Source organism: Rattus norvegicus, chromosome 4 (assembly GCF_036323735.1).
Source record: "Rattus norvegicus strain BN/NHsdMcwi chromosome 4, GRCr8, whole genome shotgun sequence".
NCBI classification, from domain to species: domain Eukaryota; kingdom Metazoa; phylum Chordata; class Mammalia; order Rodentia; family Muridae; genus Rattus; species Rattus norvegicus.
The window spans coordinates 149,627,149-149,644,274 of NC_086022.1; the positions used below are offsets into that span (position 1 = coordinate 149,627,149).

The following is a 17,126-nucleotide window of genomic DNA, read 5'->3' on the forward strand; positions in this document are numbered from 1 at the left end:
AAGAAAGAAAAGAGGGGTTTTTGTTTTGTTTTTTAAAGAAGAAGACAACGAGAGACAGGAAGACACTGGGGCATGCAATCTACAAGGATCCGCCCGGTTCTCTGTTACCCAGGGGGCCTTCTCACCACGTCTCCAGGCTACCTCCAGTTGCAGGTCACAACACCGTGCAATACTGGGCACCCATGCAACAACCTTCCCTCGGGTACTCAGACACCCAGTATCAATTTGCATAATGGCCAGCAGAGGAAACTGGCAAGTAAAAGCCAAGTTTTCCAAACAGTACCCATAGCTCACCTTAAGGGCTGCTGCCCTCCAGCGTGAGAGGTTGTTGGAATTGGGAGGAAATAAGATTTCATCTCTGCACCAGTCATTAAAGTCAGCTCGACACTTTTCTGGCATATAAACACCACCTATCTTTTATAAACAATGTCTTCCATCAATAACTCACGAAATCATAATGATGTGATGATAGGCAGAAAGGTGAAAGGTGAAAGGTGAAAACACAGCCCAGCCCAGAGCAAGCAAGATCCCTAAGAGGGTCGAACTTACAAATGGGGGCTGAAGATTCGGCTCATCTTGGAGACGTGGTCATTTTCACAGTCCAAGTCCTTGTCCCCGTGTTCCAGGCTGAATTTCCTCTTGCTGGGGCTGATGGGAGGCGGACCTGTGCGGTGGCTGCTAAGAGCTGAGGCCACCGGGAGGGTCTGCATTCTGGGTTCTCCCCTGAGGGAAGCTTCACCTATGCAAAGAGAATTAAAATGTTATCACCAGGTGGGAGGAGGGCACCATTGTGGTCTCTGCAGTCCCCCTGGCTCCCTGGCACTCCGCCCGGCCCCTTGCAAAACTCTCTGTGGAAAGTTTTGGCAATACAGCAGGCAGCCTGCCATTCTCAGAACATGGTCTGGGCATGCAGCCACTGCCAAGCAGGGGACATCTGACATCAACAAGGTTTGCCAGCACTAGCTCTTTAGGGTAGAGTTTAAAACGAAAAGTTGCTATAAACAGCAGAGAGAGGAAAACTGATCGTGAGCAGTCCCCAAAGGGAAGTTAAAACTCGGAGGACGCTTCGATTCTCAGGAGTTCAACCCCATGCCTTTATAAGAAAGCGCACGAAACTACTGCTGACGTGCTGACGTTGCTGTTTTTATTACATTTTTTGAAGTGTGTGTGTGTGTGTGTGTGTGTGTGTGTGTGTGTGTGTGTGTGTACACAATGCCCATGGAGGCCAGAAGAATTGTTGGATCCCCTGGAGCTGGAGTTACAGGCAGTTGTGAACTACCCAACATGGACGCTGCGAACGGAAACCAGGCTCTCTGGAAGAGCAGCAAGTGCTCTTAACCACTGAGCCACCTCTCCAGTCCCAAGCTGCAACTCTGAAAATGTTTCACAGTTAGGTGCTTGCAAGGGCTGTGACACAGATCTGCTTGGACAGTCAAGTCTGACATTTTGGGCTGTTGTCAGGGGTGTTGAGCTGAGAGACAAATTTGTACCTGCTTGTAAGTCAAGACAGTACTGACCTTTCAAACACTAAGGAGTTTGTATCTTCTAAAACTTATAACAGGAGTTATAATTACTTCGAGTGAAAACTCCCAACATTCTAAGTCCTAAGGGAGCTAACTCAAACAGAGAAAGACCTCTGTTGGGCAGTTGCTCACTGGCTTCTGGGGCCTGACCAATCTCATTTCCACCGGTCACAATTAAGAGTCATATTAGCATGAAGTCAATTCCATGTGAGGCACTGCGGTACCCAAGAAAAGCCACCTTTGTGACCACTTGCTTCCCTTCAGATCATCATTGATGCCCAGCGGCCGTCAAACAGGCGTCAGCTTCACATACAGGCAACAAATGTGATTTTGTTAGTGGGAAGGAGGGAGGGAAAGACCTTCTGGGTATCCACCAGGAAAAATAAAAACCCTGCCAGTTTAGACAGCAAGATATAAACTCGCAAATATACAGCGACCTGTAATACACCCCAGCGGGATTTCTCGTACGGCTTCTGGCCACAGGGCACACTGGAACTTTCTATACAGCATGGAGTAGCTCAGCATGGCTCCTGTACTGGCCTGCCACAGTCACAGCTGCTGGCTGACTTGGATAGGGCTTGGCTTCCTTTCCGCTAACCTTTGGTTAAGCAGTGTTCATCCTCAGACCTTGAGAAGGTGTAAGATTTCTTCCCTCCCTGGCCTCTTGTTCCTCTCCCAGCCCTGTTTCTTGGACTTCCTCCTCTACAGAGCAGAGATGCCTCTTTAAGACTCTGTGAGCAGAGGAAGAACTCCATGAAGCCTGAGGAAGTCAGGAAGTCACTACCCCTGCAGACCAACCCACGTAAAAACAGCCTACACCATACACTGTGTGCCCAGGGTTTCCCAACACTCCTGGCAGGAGTCACGGAGTTGGGAGGACACGGGCTCAGCATGGACCCCAGAGTTTCAGGAGCCATTTCATCAGCTGCCTGCTGGGGCAACAGACATTGCTATGGAAACAATCACCACAGCAACAAGTTCCAAGGGGTCCAAAATAGGAGCCGTCATTCAGGACAGCAGCTATGGGGCGGCTCAGCCCCAGAACAGAAACCACCCACAAGCCCCATTACTTGGGAAGGTACCCACAAAGAAGCCAGTTACTCAGTGGCTACACTGCGCATGCTTGACGGAGGAAACCCTCCACTCCATACCCCCAGGCCATCGCAGAAAGCAACAATGATGGTGCTTCCTCCATTTGAAGTTCACATGCAAAGAGTAGCCGAGCTTCGGTGAGGCTAGCGCAGAGGAAGAAAAGTCCACAGGAGATTTTCCAGGAGTGGAGTGGGGACAAAGGACTCTGAAGGGCCTGCAGAGTCGCTTGTGGATGAGGGTGTGAGCCCCATATAGCACAGGGCACCTCTGAGCACTCCTGAAGTCTCCTTACGCACATGACTAGGGTGAAGGGAATGGCTTGTTCAGGTGAGCTGCAGAGAGGAAGTATGTCCTCTGCCAGTCAAACACCTCCCTAACACAGGACTAAAGGGCGGGCAACAATCCTCAGTGGTGACCAGGTTTGGTCCTTGATACCCTCTACTCATCCCCATCCCAAGGGAAGCCGTCGAATGCTTATACTTTAAAGCCTGTTTGCTACACTCTTGTATGTGGCAGAGCAAGGTTGGAATGATTTCAGCAGGGTCTCGGGACACAGCATCCACCTTCCTAGGACATACCTGAGTTCTGTCACTAGCACTGTTACTGAAGAAAACTCCAGACACATGCTCTATACCTGCTACTTACACTCATAGCAGCATTGCAGGACAGAAGCACTTGGTAAACATCAATTACAAATAAGCAAGACTTTCTCTTGGCCTAGGATGTCAGAAGTATTAGCATATATTTAAGGAAAAAATTAATAGAAAGGAAAAGCTGGAGGCCAAACACTGCCCTAGGGCAGGCACAGAGGGCCTTGGGCACCAGCCCCAGCACCAAATGCACATACGCACATGTGCAGGGCATGGGGGGGGGACGATGAAGCTATGATGTCACACGTGTGCAATCAATGCCAAAGTCACGTTGGAACTTGCGGATGGGGGAGACCAGCACACCACCGCCTCTGAAATCCTGCACGTGGAGGATTCTAAGACTTCACTTTCTAAACACAGTGATGATAGCCAGACTTGCTACCAGCCAGCTGCTCCTTTCTCGCCTTTTACAGTCAACAAAACACAGAACTTAACTTTCAAAATAGAAGCATGTATTCGCCTCCTTGCTTGCTGGTTGAGATGGGGTCTCACTGTGTGGCCCAGGATGGCCTCAAACCCATCTTCTGCCTGCCATAGCCTCTGCACGCTGGGACTACAGAAGTTTGCCGCCGCAGCCTGCCACGCTAGCCTTCAACGACAAACGTTCAACCCGCCCCACAGCTTCTTGTTCTCCTTCCCGTCACCCACGCGCCCTCCACCATGTTTGAACCTAAAGTCAAAACATCAAACCACCGCTTCCTACGCCAGCCACTCGGCTGCACTGGCAATGTCTCCTGTCTGACCACAGCCGTGGTGACCAGGCTGACGTCACTGTCTCGGTGGGAGGGAAGACACCCCAGTACGATATCTGCCCTGCGACATTGCACAACCCTCTCATAGGCCCAGGGCTGTGTGGGGTGGGGGCCCAGGCGGCTGAGGCACGTTTATTTTCTTTTAAATTATTGGTCTCCAGCACGGAGATGAATAGCTGGGGAGAAGGTGCAAAGAAATCAGACACTTCTGAGCAGTTCAGCTGTGGCCGTCCGGTTCTGGGTCACTTTTTGTTTTCTAAAGAAGGGCTGTTGGGCAACTCAGTGAACAGGACCAAGCCCGTAGAGATAAAAGATGTAACGTTGTCTGCCACAGCACAAGTCTGGCCCACACTTCTACTGCTCAGTGACCAGCCCTCTGGCTATAACAAAAAGCACCTTTCACCTGCTGTTCAGACCACCAGTCCAGTGTTCAAAGCCAAGTCTTAGAACCAGGAGGATGAACTCAGCCAAACAGAGCCTGTCTAGCCAGCAAGGTCAGTGTGGCCATGCAGAGTCCAGCCCTGGGCAGGGCTTGGTTGCAGTGCTCCGTTGAGACAGGAGAACCACTACCTATATAGCCTTCAGATAGCAACAGGGGAAGGCCATTAGCAAGGCCACAGGGGAACTGAGAGACTGACACAGGCAGCATTTGAATACAACTTCAAGCAGATCTCCTGAGCCTCTCCTGGAAAACCCGGTGGCCTGGCTGAGCCGAGGCCACTTTGAGACTGCCAGAGCCAGGAGGAACAGAACGAGTGGCTGAAAAGACAGCAGACCAGGCAAAGCACAGAGACACCCACTGTACTCAACCCAGATGCACAGAGCCCAGGAAGCATGGAGGCCCGAGGGCTCAGGGGACGCCAGTGGCTGAGACCAGACTCTCTGGCTGTCTGCAGGTGTGGGGGTACACTCAGACTCCATTCAGAAGACAATGATAGAGAAGCTCCAAGTGTGACCTAGCCCCACGGTGCACACCTGGTACACGAGGACCAGACAACATCCACAGTCTTACCTGCTTTTAAGTACCTATAATTCCACAAAGGCTAAAAGACAACAGTGTCTGATTTTGTTTACTCTCAACGAGGGGAAGAAGAGATGGTTAGGAGCACCTCCTACGCTTCTACAGTTCAGTTCCCAACACCCATGTTGGGGGGCTCACACCCACCTTAGAACTCCAGCTCCAAGAGATGCGATGTCCCCTTCTGCCTCCTGCAGACACTGCGTGGTATGGTACGCAGTCAGAAACACACAAAGAGCATCAGCAGTGTAAAAGAAAAAAAAAAAAAGCCCCATCCATATGATTCTTAATCAACATCCACTGTGCGAATGCCGGTTTGAAGCCCTGGGGGTTGGTTAATCTGAATATCAAAAGGCACTAAAATATGTTGACTACCAAGCTACCACCGTACCCAGACACTGCCACGAGACAGGGCCACAAGTCCATACTGTGTAAAAGCAGTTGTAGCCCCAGAAGTGACAGCAAAAACGCTTCCCTCTCCCTCAGACTACAGCTTGTACCAGTGACTACAGAAGTTCACAATGCCCAGCTTGGGTGAACTGCCACCAAGAGGCTCCCAGTCACGCCATCACCGTGCCACAAAGGGAGCTGCCCCACGTAACTCCAACAGGAAAGGCTGTCGAGGGCAGCGCTCGCCTGCTTTGTAAGGTCTATTTTGATTTGTGTGAGTGTGCATGTGTGCATGTGAACATGAGTGAGTGCCAAGTGTGTGCAGAGGCCTGTGGAGGCCAGAGAAGGCCATCAGATTCCCTGGAGCTGGAGGTACAGGGGGTCATGAGGTCCCTGGCCTGGGTGCTGGGAACACAACTCGGCCTCTACAGGAGTGGTTAGTGATGTAACCACTTCTACAGCATCAGAGAGTTTAAAACGTTTCATTTGCAAACCCTTTTGGCCCAAGAAACTTCTGTATTAGCCAAGTATAACCATGTATAAGTTAAGTATAAAAATAAAATACTTAATAATCATTAAGAAATCTGTTACAGAACAATTCTTTGGTATACATATAATTCTACCATTTATTAAAGATGAAAATAGACTGTGTACAAATGATATGGATATACATCCCATTTAAATTTAATAAACCTCGACTAAATATTCGACACCTATGAGAACTAATCAATATTTTCATTTTATAATCTTTCTGAGCTGAGAACGCTGTCTCAGGATTAACGCTGTTAATACACAGGACAAGATGGAAAAGGGTACATTTGTTTAGAGCCATTAATGAAAGTGCTAGGAATTCTGTCCTAATCCCAAGCCAAATTTTATTGAATTATTTTATAAGAAATTTAAATCAGGGGTTTTGATTTGAATCAATAAAGCTGAGTGTGGTGGCGCATGTCTTTAATACCAGCACCCCAGGGGCAGAAGCAGGCATATGTCTGTGAGTTCAAAGACTGACTGGTCTACAGAGCAAGTTCAGGGCAGCCAGGGGCTACACAGAGAAACCCTGTCTCAAAAAACCGAGAGAGAGAGAGAGAGAGAGAGAGAGAGAGAGAGAGAGAGAGAGAGAGACTGACTCAAGACAGTAATTCAAGCAGTTTTCAAAACCAAAACAATGCAAAGCAAAGAGACAAGGAATTCTTTTAGAAATATTTATTTTTATTTTGTGTGTGTAGGTGTTTTACCTTCATGTATGTCTGTGCACCTGTGCATGGAGGCCCATGGAGGCCAGAAAGGCTATTGAACACTCTGTGACTGGACCTTTAGATGGTTGTGGGCCACCTGATATTCCTGATGAGACTCGAACTCTGGTCCTCTGGGGGACAGAGCAGGACACACCCCCAACATGGAGCCATTTCTGTAGCCGAGTCACTCATGCTGAGGAATGATGATGGGAAGACACTGAGACTTTCTGTTTTCCACAATTAGTTTCCAAAAGAGCAGAAAACTTGATTCAGTAAGAAACCTGAAGATCCTAACAAAGTCATCTCCAACCTGAGCCAAGGTGTTATGGGAAATACCCACTCATGCTCAGAACAAGGCTCAGTGAAGTCAACGGTGAGACGCAGGTAGGCGTGGCCAGAGACACCTCAGATTCACCATGCTTGCAGAAACCTTTAATGGTTGCTAAGTTTTCCTGCCCCCATCCTCAATTCCACATTCATGGGGTCAACCCTATACGGGGTTACAATCCACAGTTTACAAAGCTGGCGTCAAGCCCTAAAGCATGACTCTGGGATTCATAAATCTTAACTGGGATTCAAAATACCCAACACGTGCTGGCAACCCTGCTCTCCGACCCTCACTTAGCTAGCATCCTCTCCCCTGGGTTCTCCTCTCCCTTCTCAGAGAGTCCTCAGGAGAATGGTGCCGTAGAGTGAACAAGCCTACTCTGTACTCGAGAAGCCATACGGGCTTGGTGTGTCCACTTGAACATTTGGCAGAGGTCCAATGTGTCACTTGTCCTGCCATGGCCCACAAGTGCCAACAAGACAAGGGTGGCTCAGGCCCCATCGATATCAGTACACTGAGCCCTCCTCAATGGAGGAGGCTCTGAGCTCATCAGGAACCTTTACTATCTAGAACCGATTACATATCCGAACTGGTAACATACTGTTGAGGAGGAGGAGGAGGAAGAAAAGGAGGGGAGAAAAGGAGGAAAAGGAGGGGGAAGAGAAAAAGGAAGAGGAGGAAGAAGAGGAGGGGAAGGAAGAGGAAGGGAACTATGTAAAAAACTATCTGCAGAAGGTTCTGGAATCAGACTCCATTTCCCAGTGTTTAGAAAGTGACAGTGAGTGAATGTAAGCAGCAAGGCCTTGCTTGGACCTCTTCCACACCAGGGCCAGCTTCTAAGGGTCAGGATGAAGCTCAGACAGAAGGGTCAGGTAAAGGAAACATGATAGCCTTCTCTAATTGTTTCCGTGGAATGCCCCAAAGCTGACCAGCACACGCCCCTGCCACACACAGCCACACAGCCTCTGCAACACGCTGGCTAGCATCTAAGATAGGCTCGCAGGTCCTGAGAGGGTGGCAACTTCAAGTCCATCACTGACCACTGGGGGAAAACAGAGAATCGTGGGAATGGAGAGACTAGAAAACCAAACTGCCCTCCCTCCAGCGTCCTGGGATGGGACACTGACTCGCCAAATAGCACCTAACTGAGCTTCACTCCAGTGAGTGGACAGGTTGCCTCTGGGAGGCACTAGGCTTCTCATTCATCCAACCCAGTGACAGGGACATGTACAAAGTAGGCTCTGAAATGGAAAGTGTGCTCACAGCGGTCCTGTCATCCCTCGAGCCTCCCTTTCTTCATTTACCATGAGAATCTGAGAACTTGAAGAAAGCTTCCCTGGCCAGAGCAGGGAGTCCATGGTACTCTCAGCTGACACAGTGCCACTTCGAGGACAAGAGTATGTCACCAAAGAGCCTACTGACTACACTCACTTCCTGCTCTGTGGGCTACTTCTCCCAACTAACAGAAAAGGCCAGGGACACCGTGACCAGAAGAAGGGGACAATGAGTACTCTAAGTGATTCTGTACAGTCAGACTAGGGCAACAGACCTGGGGTCAACTACCTGGCTTTGTAGGGAATTCCTCACATCTGAGACAAGGGTGGTGTAAACCCAGAGGTTCAGAAATACACAGATCAACTGAGGTTGGCCTCCAAAGGTTCAAGGTTGAAAGATTGTCCCCCAGTAGCATAATGTTGAGAGGTAGGACATTGACAAGCAAGCCTAAAAGGGCCTCTGCAGATCAGTAGAGAACATGCCTTTGGAAGGGACTTTGGGACCCCAGAATCTCTTGGGAATCCTATTCAATGATGTCATCTCCCCTCTTGTATCCAATCCCACCAATGCCAGTCTCTTTCCCTCTCCAACCCCCCCATAGTTTCCTTTATAATGTTGACTATACTTACAACAACAACAATCATAACAAACAAACACACACACACACACACACACACACACAAGTCTAGCATCATGTGAGAGAAAACACGCAGAATTGATTTTTCTGAATCAGTTACTTCATTTAAAGTCATTTCCATCTATCCAGGTCTGCAGACTTCTTTCTTTCTACTGTTGAATAAAAATTCTACCACACATATGCTCCACGTGTCCTATATCCATTCATCTACTGGTGCACTCTAGACTGGCCCCATTTCCCAGCCACTGTGAATAGAGCAGCAATAAGCAAGAATGTGTGAACATAACTGCAATGGGACTTAAGAGTAGTTTGATATATGCTCAGGGGCAATATATCTGAATCATATAGCAGTTCTATTTTTAATTTCTTGGGAAATCTCTACCCTGATTTCCATAGTAGTTACAGTGGTTTATACTCTCACCAGCATACGGTTCCTTTCCCCTTGTATCGTCTCCAGCATTTGTTGTCATTTATTTTCTTGGCTTTAGCCATCCTGACTAGGATAAGATGAAATCTCACAGTAGTTCTAATTCACATTTCTGTAACAGTGCTGAAGGTGCTTAAATGTGTTTATTAGCCACTTGTGTTTCTTCTTTTAAGAACTATGTGTTCAGTTTCACTGGCCCATTTACTGATTGGAGTTCTGGGGGTTTGATGGCAATTCTAGGTACTAATCTCCTGTCTGGTGGATAGCTGGCAAATACACCCCTTTCCCTTATTCTGCCACTGCCCCTTCACTCTGCACATTTTTTGCTGTGCAGAAGCGAATTACATATGATCCTACATGTCAGATGTCAGAGTTACAGCTGACCGTGCATACATTTTTAAGTGTTTCCCCTAGAAATAACTGCTATAATTTCTGAAAGTACACTTGGAAGTACACAGTCCAACGTCACTAAGTACTTCGTGACAAACAGTCTAAGAATGGTACATAGCCGCGGCACCATCACCACGCACATTACCAGCACAGCTCACTGACTGTCAACAGCTCACATGTAAAGGTGGCCAATGAGCTGCTCCTTCAGAGTGGCATGGTCACACACTGCTCGACACATCTGCTGTGTCTTTTTAATCTTATTTGAGAAAAAAAAATTTCTTCTTCTTCTTCTTTTATGACATGTTATGTTTTGCAGGTCTGGTCACCTCCTCATAATTAGATTTCAGTTAAACACCTCTGACCAGAGCCCACAGAGGTGACACCAAGTATTCTCACCTGTGTTACATCAGAGTCACCTGACACTGTGCTCATCCCACACTGGAGATCGGAGCTGACCATGTAGTGAGGGGTGGTACCCACTGATTTCTCCATTACCAAAAACGAGCAAACGGATCAACCTTAAATAAACCAACATTTCCTTTTTCATACTAAGAGCATGAGGCTGCGCCCTTGTCTTTATTGATCCACCGATGTTATGAGCCTTTGGTGGCAATGCCAGACCAGAGGCTGTGGCTAAACTTCATGAAACAGTAAGTCTGGTCAGGATGTGACTCCAAAAGACAATGCACAGTGGGCCCTCCACCCTCCCTAGCATGTCCCACATTCAATCAAGTATGGATCTAAAATACGTTTTAGTGGCTGTGGTTATTGAATATGTACAGGATTCATTCACATCAAGACTTCATAAACAAAACACCAGGTCAGCCATTCTCATAGCACTGTGCTGGTGATGCCATCAGGGACCAGTTCCATCCAGAGAGCTCTGCTCTGCTGTGCTGTCCTGTGGATATGGAGAAATGATGGCCCGGTACAAGCTGAGGCTGACTTACACACCACCTGGAGTACAGCAGGTGGCCTCAAGCGGCTGTCTGCAGAGTGAGTGGTCTATTGCGTTGGGAGGGTGATGGGCACCCATCTCATTCTCCCCATCCTCACCCTCAAATCCCAGGCAGAGTTCCAGCAAAGTCACCCAGGCTTCCTGAAATGGGGGGAATTCAAGGCATGTAGAGTACCTTTCAAGGAACTATTAACAACACCGCAGGGGAGAAATCACTGTGAACTCAAGCCTCCCTTTCCATGAGCATTTTAGTTAACTATACGCTGTGGTTTGAACGTGAAGTGTCCCCTGTGCCCTCCTGCGTTTGAACGCTTGGTCCCCAGCCAGTGGCACTGTCTTGAGAGGCAATGGAACCTTCAGGAGGTGGAGCCTCGCTGGAGGAAGTACATCATCAGGGATGGGCTTTGAAGTTTTTATGGCCCGACCTTACTTCCTGTGTGTGTGTGAAACTGGATCTCTGTTTCCTGACTATGGACAGCCTCATTCTCCCACTACCGTGCCTTCCTCCCCATAACTCACGGAATCCCCTCTGGAACTGTAAGCCACAATACAAATAAACCCTTTCTTCCACAGCTTGTTTTTTGTCAGGGTATCCCATCACGGAAACACTGAAAACTAATACCCCACTTAAGGACTGCAATGGGGGGCGGCTCTGAAACGTTACCCCGAAGGGAAAGCACTCAGGAGAGGAAGGGAGACAAGGCTGTGGACATTCGATACGAGGCAGCGACTCTATATCTAGGAAATAGCAGCAGTCGGCATTGTTGGAGGTGGGGGGTGGACCCAGGCGTCCCAGGCTAGGACAACTGTGTGTCCAAGATGAGGTGGCTGCAGTAGAGGGCTCATTTCTTTTCAATGGCCAGAGCAAAAGCAAGAAGGCTAGTGTAGAGCTGGTGCCAGAATACTGGCTTAGCATGGGGAGGCCCTGGATTCCACCCTCAGCCCTTCAGGGAGGAGGGGAGTAATAATCACTGGATCCACACAGACACACCAACCTCCTCTCGTCTTTATTTTTCATTAATTCCTTGTCATGGTCTGTGGTGTTGGAGACTGAAGCCGGGCCCATGCACAGAAGCCCTGAGCCCTGCCTCAACCCCTCATTCTCTATCTGCAAACTGGTTATCTGAGTGCTGGTTTCGGTGGCAGGGGCTGTGTTAAGGCTTGCCAGTGACCTGTAATAGCCCTTGCTTGGATATCAGCACTTAGAAGCTGAGGTAAAAGGATTGTAGTCAGCCTGGACCGCAGAGGAGGGGCATGCCAGCCCCTAGGCTACACAGCAAGGCCCTATGTCTCCAATAATATTAAAATTAATGAAGTAAAGGAGGATGGGTTTGCTTGTTAGCTGACAAAAAGAGTTAAAATGTTTAGTGAAGATTTATGTGGAGGGCAGACAACTAATTCTATATATAGGTAAGAATAAATATATATTTCCTATTAAGAATTAGGGGGCTCCATGTATAAAAGCAGTTGCCAGGAAAGCCCGACAGTCTGAGTTTGATCCTCAGGAAGGTGGATGGAGAGAACTGGTTCCACAAAAATGTCCTCTGATCTCCACACACACCGTGACATGCATATCTTATATAAACATATACACAAAAATAAATAAAAATAAAATAAAACAACTGTACAGCAGTGAGAAGGCTCTGTGGGTAAAGGTAAAGTTGCCTGACTGTCCAAGGTCTCACACACACACTCACACACACACACACACACACACACACTCACACACATATTCACACACATATTCACACACATGTTCACACACATATTCACACACACTCACACACACATATTCACACACACTCATACACACACTCACACATACACACACTCAAACTCACACACACATACATACACACTGACGCACACTCACACTCACACACACTCATACACACACACACACACACCATTCACAACCAAAGTAACACAGCACAGAGCATAATGAAAAACCACATGAACTTGTGACTTGGTGCCTCGATACTGGGAAAGAAAGGGTATGGGCTTCACGCACGCGCTAGGCAAACTCCACAGAACTGCATCTGTGAGCTATTTTTTTGATGAGATATAGGTAATTCCCAAGATTTTAATATGAATTCAAAGTTTAAAATCGTTATCCAAGAGATAGGTCTCATGGAAGAGAAATGATAAACTAAAAAGTCTATCGTGGGAAAAGCAACACTGAGCACGGAGTGTGCTTCCGCATAGCCTCCCCAGCAGGCAGACAAGCTTTTCTCCCTGAAAACATCAAGACTGAGGTGGGGGTGGGCAACTGCAACTTGAAACTGGGCGCTGGGGGCGGGGTGGGGACAGCAGGATGCAGTTGGCTCTTGGTCTGTCCCCACACTCCACACTCAGGTCTCCTTTTCAGTTTACACTACCATGGAGCAAACGTTATCTCGGAGGGGCCAGGAAGGGCCAGCTCCCCTTCCGTGTATTTGCTTAAGATATGAAGGTTAAGCAGTCATTGTGCTCATAAAAGCCAGGCACTTTCAGGCCTATTTGAGGTCTCTGCTTACCTCCAAGTGACTAAGCCTGAAGCCAAAGACAGACAAGAACTGGGGCTGATCAAAGGCTGGGCTGTCATTAAGTGAAAATGACGGAAGATGAAAGGCTGGCGGCCACTTCAAAGGTCCAGAAGTGAGCCCTGAGCGCATAGCAGGGTAGTGGGGCACAGGCACAGGCACAGGCTGCAGCTTAATGGACAACATTCCTGCAGCTGCACATCCCCACACTGACTATACAAAACGCAAGGGTAACGGCCCGGTTCCCTGTGCCTGGATGGGAGAAGGACGAGAGAGGCATTGCTTCCATACCGGTCATTTTAAAACAATGAGATTCAAGGACAGTTTGAAAAAAGATGGCGTCCCAGACGGCACTCATAATTCCACCTCAGCAGTTTTTTGTTGACCTCACCCGTGTGCAGCTCAAGCCATGTCAACTCTAGGAGTGGGTGGATATGGTGCTAAGCCTCCATTCCCAGCAGTCTGAGGAGAGCTGGTGGGCAGGCTGCCCTAGCCTGGGACTGGCCCTCAGCTTTTGCACTTGAGCTGGCACAGAGCTACCCTGTGAGAAACCGAGGCTGGCATGATACCTCCAATCCACCCCAGCCACGCTGAAGATGCAGAGGAGAGAGCAGCCCACTGTGCCTAGAATGAAGACCCAACCACAGGAAGCCTCCAGAAGTGTCTCTTTAGAGCTGTTAAGAGCCCAGGAGGCTTGATTCATGCATACTTTATTTTGTGAGTTTTGTCAGGCGAGGCAGGCTCCATCATTTGGGGAAAATGGAGACCAAAGTGGCCCAATAATATACCCATGGTCACACACTGTGGGTAAAGGGAAACCTGGAAGGCCAAAAGATCACATTTGCAATATCTGTGCCCGTCGGAGGGGTGTGACAGAGCACGTCCTTAGCAGGTGAGCAGAAGTCTCACAGTGAACAGATCCTGCAGGCCCAGGTGCAGACACAAGCCTTTGCTTGTTATATGCCCTCTCTTCTCTTACTTCCAAACTTGCCACCACGAAAACCCTCTTATACTCCTACTTAAAAGCCGCCATTTAGCTGGGCAGAGTGGCACTCGCCTTTAATGCCAGTATTTGGGAGGCAGAGGCAAGTGGATCTCTGAGAATTCAAAGGCTGTCTGGACTACACAGTGAGTTCCAGGACAGCCCAGGGCACACGGAGAACCTCTGTCTCAATACACACACCTCCAAAAGGGTGCTTCTATATTCTGAGCCTCAACAGGTACAATCATGGGGAGCCAGTGACAAGGTCTGAGCTGGACATGAGACCATGGTTCTGTGACTCTGCCTTGTTGACAGACTCTGTCTGTAAGTCTACCTTTCTCCTCTCCCTATCCCACAACATGCACACGCTCACAACCATGCTCTGTAGAGAGCGCAATGTTCAACATGTATGGTGACGATCTCTTTGTCAGGCAGCTGAAACTGGTGGTGAGATACGCAGCCAGGCCAGACCATCCACTGAGAGATGGGGTAACAGCCCAGAGCTCAGCCAAGAATGTTGAGCTGGGAATGACCTACTGGTACCACCAATAAGGTTGCTGGTTGAGAGGTTTGGTTACAGCCAAATACTGTAAGGTAAAACAGATGCATATACACAGAACATTCTAACACAGAGTAACTGAATATGTTCTAGTCCAAATCTCTAAATTTTACAGTAGCTTTATTGAGAGTCACCTACCCTTTAAAGCATCCGATGCGATTAGGTCATATGTGTCCTCAGAGTTATGCGATAACCAGCACCATCTGATTTTAGATTTGCGTGCGTGCGTGCGTGCGTGCGTGTGTGTGTGTGTGTGTGTGTGTGTGTGTGTGTGTAGTACCCACAGAGACCAGAAGAGGGCACTGGATCCACTGGGACTATAGTTAAGATGGTTGTGAGTCAACATGTGGGTGCTGGGAACTAAAAAGCAGACCCCTCCACAAGGGCAGCCAGTGCTCTTAACCACTGCCTGAGCCATCCCTCCAGTGCTCTGGCTGTGTCCTTGAGTCCTCTGAGCTCTCTATATTCTGAACAATCCCTTTTCCAGACATCATTTATGAAAATATTCTCCTATCCTGTGAGCTATCTTTTCCTTGATTCCTGCAGTTCAGCACAGTTTTCATTTTAGGAGCAAAGACCTCCGGGGATGAGACCCTCTTTACCCCCTTACAAGGCACATATGAGTCTAAGATGAAGGTTTGCATAAAGCCATGATCGTCTCTGGCCATTTCTTGAGAGGCTGGCCCATACAATCCATCGCTAAATTCCCACCACCTAAGAAATGGGTGGTAAAACTCTGGATAATAAAGGATAAAGAATCTCCCCAAAGATGTCCCCACACCTCAGCAGCTCAGCCACCTTTCCAAAGCCTTCCTTCCTGGCAGTGTCACACTTCAGTGTCACAGACTGTAGAGGCTGCCTGTGCTCTGCCAGCTTTTCTTTAAAGCCTCCCTGACAGAGCTTATTGAAACATCTCCCCTGCTACAACGTTCCTAAATTGATGTAGCCTTGACATGAGGTCAGTGGGAATTAAACTAATGAAGAAATAAAGCAAAGGTGAAATGTTTTGGCCTGGGATGCTCTAGAGTCTCTGAGCATCTGGTAAATTAAATGGACGAGTGGTTTGCAGCCACGGGGTCGGCTATGTCATGGTGAGTTCTCTGGGTCTCTAGTTCGCTCTACTATTAACCTCAAGGGTCTAGCAGGCTGTCCATCTCACTTCAATAATGCTTCCTAGGGACAGTGGCGGCAATCCACAGCATCCTCCACCACAGGTTCCATCCTGCTGGATACAGAAGCAACAGTGGGCTGTACCTGAGGACTCTGTGCTCTCCTTTGTTTCTTACTGGAACTGTCATCTTAGAACCGTCCACTATGCTCACACACACGTGTTTCAGTAGATAACCTCAGATGGCAAACATATCAACCTTTCTGCTCTTTACAGATCTACTGTTACGGATCTTAAGAGTGGCTAAATGCAGGGGGGGGGGACCTCACACATATCCCACTGCTCCATACGCCCCACATGGGTGCATTCTCCCACGAAGATGTCTGATCCTCCTGGATGCATGTAGAGCTGTCAACATGTTGGGGGACGGGGGGGGGGGGGGGGGAGGACAGAGCGTGTGTGAGATGGACGCAGTCAAGAACCTGCCTCTCTGTAGTCTAAAGCGCGTGCTGGACACTAGAGCGAAATGAGCTTTTTGATCTTAAGATTTTCTGAGCAGTGCTGATGTTTGGCTGCACGTGACCACCCAGTTGACCACATGCATGGGTCAAACAGGCAAGATTCTAAAGACCTGGGATCCACTGAGTTCATAATACCGTGACCTCAGCTCTCCTTGTGACGCCCCAATGGCTCTCGGTTAACTTCCCTGCGAAGCTCCTCTCTCTGGCTTAGTGCAGTGCTTCTCCAGCACCACTCACGGCAGAACCACCCGACAGGCTGGAGCTTGATACAGGTTCCTCTACCTGACCCTGGCCCCGATCACAATTATTACAGGGACATGACACTTTCAGGAGAGCTTGGCATATCTTTGCCCCACCTCCACTTTCAAACTGATCAATATTGATATCAATTAGATCCATACCTAACCTTTCAAACTGCTGAGGGGACCAGAAGTGAGGATATGCTGACCTCTCAGTACCTCATGAAGCACCTGTAGCCCTGCCCGCTATGGAGCCCTCGTCACAATCACCTCTGCACCAGACATCATCCTCGTTTTGAAATGTTTACCTCTTATAAATAGAAACTTAGGTAAGTGGCCTCCCGGTACCTGGCTGATACCCCAGTCTCCCCATTTGGAACCAACCTTTGACATTAGCTGCTTCCTATTTTGCATAAGGCGAAATCTGTCATATAATTCCTGTAATTGACCTTGAACAAACTCCTAGGAGTCTGTGATTTCCGGTCAGCCAGTGTCTTGGAAGTTACAGAAACAGGAG

General features: G+C 48.4%; 1 protein-coding gene across 4 annotated transcripts in view; it reads right to left on the reverse strand.

Annotated features, from left to right (window-relative positions):
* The window catches only part of Vgll4 (vestigial-like family member 4), a 113,036-nt gene that overhangs the window by 28,998 nt on the left and 66,912 nt on the right, over window positions 1-17,126 (reverse strand). For all 4 annotated transcript variants that reach the window (XM_063285889.1, NM_001394032.1, NM_001394033.1 and 1 more), the window contains one exon: window positions 550-739. In XM_063285889.1, coding sequence (XP_063141959.1) covers window positions 550-710 — 161 coding nt within the window. In that variant the 5' untranslated portion in view covers window positions 711-739. The remainder of the gene's footprint in view (window positions 1-549; window positions 740-17,126) is intronic.